General features: G+C 37.8%; 1 protein-coding gene across 2 annotated transcripts; it reads left to right on the top strand.

The window, feature by feature from the left end:
- Positions 1 to 4,438: 4,438 nt before the first annotated feature.
- NEUROD6 (neuronal differentiation 6) lies at positions 4,439 to 7,913 on the top strand. Of its 2 annotated transcripts, XM_031063876.1 has the most exons (3): positions 4,439 to 4,598; positions 4,954 to 5,221; positions 6,005 to 7,913. In XM_031063876.1, exon 3 carries the CDS (start codon positions 6,026 to 6,028, stop codon positions 7,037 to 7,039), a length of 1,014 nt encoding a protein of 337 aa, XP_030919736.1. In that variant the 5' UTR covers positions 4,439 to 4,598; positions 4,954 to 5,221; positions 6,005 to 6,025; the 3' UTR covers positions 7,040 to 7,913. The 2 variants fall into 2 exon arrangements, with proteins under 2 accessions (XP_030919736.1, XP_005429364.1); XM_005429307.2 differs by lacking the exon at positions 4,954 to 5,221 and having other exon boundaries at positions 4,453 to 4,598.
- The last annotated feature ends 432 nt before the right edge of the window (positions 7,914 to 8,345 follow it).

Genomic DNA, 8,345 nt, shown 5'->3' with positions numbered 1-8,345 from the left:
CAGGGGTCCTTATTGGTGTTTTCTAATCTGTCCTGGGAGAAGGACATATATTGTCTTAGAACTGGCAGAAGAGTGCTTAGTCAACTTGATGGGAACGGCAAGTTCCCCTCATAAAAAAGTCCACAGTCTACAGCAGTATACTGGGGACATGGAGAGGCAGAAGAGGGACAGTTCTTCACAGACAGAGAGACACATCACTTTAGTCCCACGGTGTGCTAGCTGCACACAGGATAGGCAGCTGGCATGCAACATGCATGTGGCACATGGTTCTGGTTCTTTCCCCAGCAGCTCATTTTGTAGAGACAGTCCAAGCTTTACCAAGAAAGTCCCAAATCTAACCAGTCTGAAACTCACTTTCTGACCAATCTGAAACTCACCGAGGCTAGCAGACCTGGGTCCCTGCCCAAGATACTATCCTCTTTTGAATATTTTTGTAAAACAATATAATTTAAATTTTTAAAAAAGTAAATAAACCACAAACCCCAAAACAAACAAATCCCAAACCAACCAACCCACCAAAACCGCAAAAGCACACACAGAATTCCTGCCAAGGGAGGTGTTCCCACCTCCTCCTTAGCATTAAACCCAGCAGGAGACCAGAGCCACTGTTTTCTACACTCTTACCCATGTATTTGTCCCTTATGGTCTGACTTTGCAATTTAGGATGCACTAGACATACATTTTCCCCCAGTCTCACTCTCAAGACAACAGTTGCTCTGGTGTTTGGGCTGTACATGTGGGTGCTATGGCAGGAAGGCAATCTCACGTCAGGTCATGAGTGTGGAAGAGGGAGTTTGGCATCATGATTGTCACTGTGTCTGTGTTGCAGTGATGTCTAGTGTGTACATTAGAAAGAAGAGGAAACAAATAAAAGAAAAAGATTTAGCTATCTTCCCCTTTTGAACAGTTTCCTGCTGTCCACTGCGATGCAGAGGATCAGGAATGGGACATTAAGCCATGATCAATATGATCAAGTGAAGCCAAATTTATTATCCCCAAAAGGGCTATATTTATAATAAGTTTCTACTGTTCATGTGTCTCTAGCTAATACATGATTGCTTAATCCTAGCTGTTCACGTATCTAAAATAGAATGCTGATTGGATCCTCTAATTTTTCATGCGCCTTGCTGTGGTCGTCTCGCCCACCCATTGCTTCTCTCTTTTGTCACTTTCTCAAACTTGCTGAGTCTTGATGACTCTTCTTCTTCTATCTTTCTCAAGGATATACTGACCCTGTTTCTGAATATGTCCATTATCCATTGTTTGTGAACATGTCCATTCTCCATTATTACCAGCAGGCTGGATTGTGCATCGGCTGAATGTGGCCATTGTCTTGCAAAAACTCCTCAACCTGCAAAAAATCCTCAACAGTCCACAAGGTCCCATTGCTCCCAGTGAATGACTAAGGTTACCACCCTTCAAAATGTTGCTAAGTTCCTTAATTTGATGTGGTTTTCCTGTTCCAGCAAAATGGGGAGGTGTGGGCCAGTTAGGAGAGGGTTTGAGAGGATGACTTTAAAAAAATAAATAAAAATAAAAAGGAGAGAGAGAAAAAAGAAAAAGAGTAAGGGCTCCAATGCTAGCATATTGAACTTACTTGAAGGACTCACATTGAATGCAATGCAGTTTGGGTCAGTCCCCTTCATACCCATGGGGATTCTGGAGACATTGGAACTCAGTATTATTTCAGTAAATTTATTAATGAGTCAGTATTATTTAAATGAATCTATAAATATTTGGTTGTGTTCTTATTTATATATATTAATACTAATGCATTATTATAATATTGCATTTGAAATAGTCTCACTTTTAATTCAAGACTAGACAGTCCATGTACAGGAAAAAAATTGTGATATGTGTTCTGTAGCGTATTTGCTGCTGTGCAGCCATTCTATAGAGTGCATTTAACTGTATTTTGTGTACTATTCTTAACATGCATTCACAGTAGACAGCAAAGCAGCAGTTATTCGGTATGCTGTGAATGCCTATTAACAGCAGTACCTATTTGCATATCATGGATCCATAATACAACATAGGCATAGTAAAAGCCTTGTGAAAAGTTATTATGCATGCACAGTAGAAGCTTTTTAAACCTTGATATCTCAGCTATTTTGTTTCTCCACAACTTATTTGAAAATATTAAAAAGGTCAAATGATGGATTAGGAATGTGTGAAACTGTAGTATTACTCCTATGGAGGTAATAATTCAACACAAACTAATTCATTTTTTGTTTTATTAGCACTATAAAAGATGTTCAAAAATGCATTTGAGTTGTTAAAAAAATAACCACCTACTTCAATAATAAGAAAGGACAGAGAAAATAGTTTCACATATTTTGAGAACCGTGTGATATAATTGAGAATTTTGTTGGTCCTTTCCTAAACACAGAACTATTGCAATGTCATCCTTTCTTTCAGTACCTCATGGTATTGTTAATATGTATTGAAACAGTGTTGATTACCCTAGGACTTTTAATTTTTAGATTATCTTGCATTTTTTAATACTTTGAAAATGCAAAATCCTTGAAAAGGTGGACAATCCCTAGAATGTTTAACAATATAAATCTTAATACCTTAATTCCTATTGAGGATAATGGGATTCTGCCCTCTTCTTTGTTACAGATTGTAATGTTTGTGGTAAAAATGAAGTGAATGCAATGAATAGTACAGCACTTGCTCTTTTTTGAACAGTTTTCCTTAAAGTTTTAACATCTTTGTCACTTCAGATAAATTTTCCTTAATAAACAAAAACTAAAAAAAAGCCTCTGTTTTATAAAGAATGAGAGAAGACTGAATCTTTAAAATAAAACAAAAACCACAAAACCCTCAATGTTTGGGGTGAGATTTTTTTTTAATGAAAGTCTGTAAATCGTTGAGCTCATCCATATAGATGTATAAAACATGATCTTCCCACACACATGTTGTTCTGTACTGCAGTCTTATTTTTTGTTCCCATCTCTAATCAAAAATTGCCCCAACATATTTAAATGAAACTTTGCGAAAGAAAAAATAATTGGGTGAGGGCTTGAGGGCTGAGAACATTAATGCCAAGGTTTGGACCAATGTGAATTAAAGCAGATGAATTATAAACCTTTCAAAACCAGAATTTATAATGGAAATGCTGACACAGACCCATAACAATAGCAGCTTAGCCAAGTATTTTTTTAATACTAAAAGCATACTCAGTCACTCATGATTTTATTATAGAAATTATTTCTTTGCAAAAAAGCAGTGATACACAATAATAATGAAACCAAATTTTAAAAAAGAATGTTTCTAAGGTGAATCCTGTAACTCCCTTGATATCGCTTATATGTGACATGCCACTCCTTGAATTAAAAAAACCACACAAACCCCTAACACATGAAGGTGGAGTTTGTAATAAGCTCCATGGCAAGGCTGAGCTAAGAGCCTTTGTGAGCTTCCTTTAAGTGTTTTGACAGCAGAAGGAGACAAAAGGGTTAAAAAGGAAGAGCAGGGAGCAGGAGAGGCAGCTGACAGGAGAAACAAGGGCATGAAGAAAGGAGAAGCTAGGTATCAAAACAGGGGGAGCAGGGGGAGATTTTTAGGAGGTTTTCACAGGGAATAACATGGTTTTTAAAGAGATATTGGGGAAACATTCACGAAAAGGCCAGGCAGACTGAGAAAATATGGCAGGGGCCAAACCCTTTGAGAATCCTAAGCTACACTTTTGAGCAGGTGCATCCCGGTCACATTGCAACATGCCAGAGCAGGTCAGTGAGCCTTGCCACATGCTTCAGAAAAAAGGCATGATTTGTTAAAGCTTCATGCTGTGTGTCCAGTTTTCTATAAATGCCTCTTTTATTTTGCAATGTCAAAAAACACTAAGGGATGTGAAGGAAGGATTTCTTACAGATGGCATGAGGTTTTCTCCTATTATTCTGTGCTCTGGGGCAACAAGCTGCACTCCAAAAAACCCCACACCCCAAAAATCTCACCCAGCAGCATCACACAAAAACTACTTTTTGTGACTGTGCTATGCGTTATAGAGCCAGCATTACTTCGCTATTACCGCTTTCCTTTCCTTGCCTTTTCTTTTTTGTCCCTGGGTACCAGGTGCACTGGAGGGACTCAGATCAATACAAGACAACATTTCTCGTATAAACAATGCCATATTAACAGCCAGAGGGCAGCTGTACCTGTAGGCAGAGATAGCACCAAATGCTGGCATGTCTATCCATGCAGCTAGACTGCTAAAAAGAAGAAACCACAGTGGAAATGCACCTACTGTATGTGAAATGCGGGTGCAGAATTTTTTTCTTTTCTTTTTTTCTATCAGTCTAACCTTCTGTGTTGATACATGAATGCTGGTACCCACTTAGAGGGATGCCAGATGATCAGTGCAGAATGAAGGTCCCAGGAGAAAGACTCACGTGGTTTTCTCTGCCCCGTGACGTCACTAGCAGATGGCATGGGTACCAGCTCTGGCAGTTGGCATCAATGTCACTTTTTAGAGATCAATGAGATAGTGCAGATACACACAGATCTAGACTCCAGCAGACGATGCGACATTCAGACTGAAAAGATTTGGAAGGCAAAAAATGAAAACTGATTGTTGAATGAAATAAAAAGCTAAGGTAATACAAATAAAGATATATTTCAATTGGTGTTGGGTGTGCATGCAAGTGTTTAAAGATACAGTATCATTGTCTTGTTTTTTGTGTATGCTATTTGCTGTCTAGTAACTCCTACCATTTTATTCTTCTGATGCAATTACAAACTTTCATTGTTTTTATGTAATTCTGCAAATATGTAGACAGTGCTGATAGAGTTAGTCTTTGACTGGGGTTTTTGTTTAATTTTGTTCTGTTAAAAGTCCCTGCATTTACTTTGCTTGTCTCTTTGAAGTCCATGGGATACAAGCTTTTGCTGTTCCCAAACTGCAAATGAAAGCAAAGTAATTGGGAAAAGGAAATTATTTTTCCTTTCCAGGCTGGATTCTGAGCACACGTGCAGGATTGCAGTCAGAATCTACAGACCGCTCCTGTCAGCTAAGAGCTGGAGGAAGACATCTGAGCCTCGCAGAACATAAACACTGCTGTAGCGGGCAGGGAATTTTTCACCTCCCCCCCTCCCCCCCCAGTTGATGGGAAAGAAAAGAAAAAGGAGAAAAGAACAAGAAAAAAAGCAAATAAGTTGATTCTAACAAAACAGATAATATCAAATAGAATTTTTGCTTGAAAAAGGGAGAAAAAAAGAGGTAGGGGGATTTTATTTCCTAACTCTAATCTGAATATGTTTAGGGTTAAATAATTCTGATTTTTGTCTTAATATGAAAGAAGTATTATATGATTTTAATACAAATAACTAGGAAAAATGCTTTGTTTTGAATTATATTACTAGCTGAGTGACTTGGGGGTATATTCCATTTTTTTCCTTCTCAGCCACTGTAACTTACTAAAGTTTAATATCTTGATTCATAAAGGAGGAAATGTGGAGAGCAAAAATCCACAATTTTGAAGTATAAGTCAAAAAGTGATTTTAAAATATTTACCATCAGGTAATAGAGATATGGCACTTTTTCAATTTTAAAACTGCGCTCCCTCTCCTCATTTTTCCACCCAGGGGAATTTGGATTAATGAAATTTCTGTAGTGCTTTGTCACATTTTGCTTTTCTTTGAATTCCATGATGGTGAGAGTTTGAAGGATTTGTTTAAAAAAAAATGAGCAGGGAGCTATCTGTACATTTAAAATACAAATATACCCCATATTTATCTGTGATAAATGTGGCTTTTTAGTTGCAGGGTCAAATGTTTCAAGTGATTTTAGAATTTTCAACACCTATTATTTTTTTAAACGTGGGCATTTGCAACTGCCATTTTATTAAAAAAATATAGATTGAGCATTTATACGCACACACATACACACACTCTTTTTAGAAGAGCTTACACACAGACACAAATAAGGTGCATGAGGCTGTCTGTGTGAGTCGGAAAACTTTAAAAATGGAAATATTTAAACATTGTGCTGGCATTCTTTCAGGTAACTTAAGATTGTAGAACCATGTTAACACTACCATTTGATGAGTCTGTTGTAATGCCAGAATCCCAGATGTGTAGAAAGTTTCCCAGAGAAAGTGATGACCAAAAGCAAATGAAGAACACAGAAAGCTTTTCAAAGCAGATCATCCTCCGAGGGAAGAATATTAAAAGATCTCCTGGAGAAGAAACAGAAAAAGAGGAAGAGGAGGAAGAGAGAGAAGAGGAGGATGAGAATGGCTTGCCAAGGCGAAGGGGCCTTAGGAAAAAAAAGACAAGCAAGATAAGAATGGAAAGAATTAAATTCAGGCGTCAAGAAGCCAATGCTAGAGAGAGGAACCGTATGCACGGCCTTAACGATGCTCTGGACAATTTAAGGAAAGTTGTCCCTTGTTATTCTAAAACACAAAAACTGTCTAAAATAGAAACTTTAAGACTAGCCAAGAACTATATTTGGGCTCTTTCTGAAATACTGCGAATTGGGAAGAGACCCGACTTGCTCACCTTTGTCCAAAACTTGTGCAAGGGTCTTTCCCAGCCAACTACAAACTTGGTGGCAGGATGCCTGCAGCTGAATGCCAGAAGTTTCCTAATGGGCCAGGCAGGTGAAGGTGCCCATCATACCCGCACACCCTACTCCACCTTCTATCCTCCCTACCACAGCCCGGAGCTTGGCACCCCCCCAGGGCACGGGACTCTTGACAACTCTAAGTCCATGAAACCATACAATTACTGCAGCGCTTACGAGTCCTTCTACGAAAGCACATCCCCTGAGTGCGCCAGCCCACAGTTTGAAGGTCCCTTAAGTCCTCCCCCAATTAACTATAATGGGATATTTTCCCTGAAGCAAGAGGAAAGCTTGGACTATGGCAAAAATTACAATTATGGCATGCATTACTGTGCAGTGCCACCCAGGGGTCCCCTTGGGCAGAGCTCGATGTTCAGGTTGCCTACAGAGAGCCACTTCCCTTATGACTTACATCTGCGCAGCCAGTCTCTCACCATGCAAGATGAATTGAATGCAGTTTTTCATAATTAATGAGGAAAATGAAAATAAACAGTGGTCATTCACCTCCCCATCTAATTAAGAGCAAGCAGATGCTTGGGCACTGCATAATTGGCACAATTCTATTTAAAATGTTTACTAGTTCCTAAAGTGTGTTTCAACTATTGTGAAGATTTTCTATGTATTAATAAACCCTTTTTATTGTAAGCATTTTTTTTTCTGTAATCACTGTGAGAATATGTTTCCTCCTAGAAGTTTTCTCCCTCCTTTTTAACTTTTTGTTTCCCTATTTATTTGATTTGTTGAGCAGTGTGTCTGAACAATATTACTGAAATAAAAGCGTACACACTGTGTGAAGTCAGTGTCTATTTTGATTGTATAGTAATTATACAAATGCATGTTATTGAAATCAGATTGATAAAAATTATGTATTTATAATTGGTAGAAAATATATATTATGTATTCAAGGAGAGCTGGATTAAAAATATTAAGAATTTTAAAGTAATTATCCAGAACTGAGATGGGTCTGCAATGTGCAGAGGTGAGGGGGCAGCAATATTGAAAGCTATGCAAAAAAAAAAAAAAAGGCAAACAAGAAAGCGAAATAATTTTTTGGTTGTTGTTTTTTTGTAAACTAAGGAAAAAAATGATTGTCATTGACATTATTCAGCCTGATTTTAGAGTGTTGCTGACAGGGGCCACATGATTATATTTAGAAGATGTTGTCAAAAATTTGCCTCAGTTATTTTGACCATATATAATAAGCACTTTTTATTTGTGTTATTATGACTTCAGATGTAAAGGCTTGTTATAAAAATGTATAACTGTGGTTTCTCACTACATACTTGACATGCAATTAAAGATAGATGTTTCCACTTTTAAAATACATCTATTAGCTGTGATACTATAGCTGCGTGTATTTTGTCTGATATTTATTATTTCTCACTATACAGCTGCCTTTGGTCTTGTCTACACACCTTTTTCCCCAGGCAACTCATAATGCTTAAATCTGGAGTAGGAAGTCAAGAATTATCAGGGTGAATCTCATGCTATTTTCAGAAGGATGTATTAGTGATGCAGTAGATTCAAAATACCACATAAATAGCTGTGTGTTAAATGAAATAAAAGGTTATGGAAAGAAAGTAACTTTATATCTCAATGAAATGCCAAATTTCATATGGGGAAGAGCCCTGAGCTAACACACAGGACACTAGCTGCTCCTCTAGCTCTAGCTCATTGGGGGAATGGCAGGAGCATGAAAATTACAAGGACTTCAGAGAAAAAGAATTCCTGGACATTGCTAAACTTAGTGTTGATTAAAAAGCAGCACCAGCAAACT

Source organism: Geospiza fortis, unplaced genomic scaffold (assembly GCF_000277835.1).
Source record: "Geospiza fortis unplaced genomic scaffold, GeoFor_1.0 scaffold197, whole genome shotgun sequence".
NCBI lineage: Eukaryota > Metazoa > Chordata > Aves > Passeriformes > Thraupidae > Geospiza > Geospiza fortis.
This window is presented reverse-complemented; position numbering and strand designations above follow the sequence as displayed.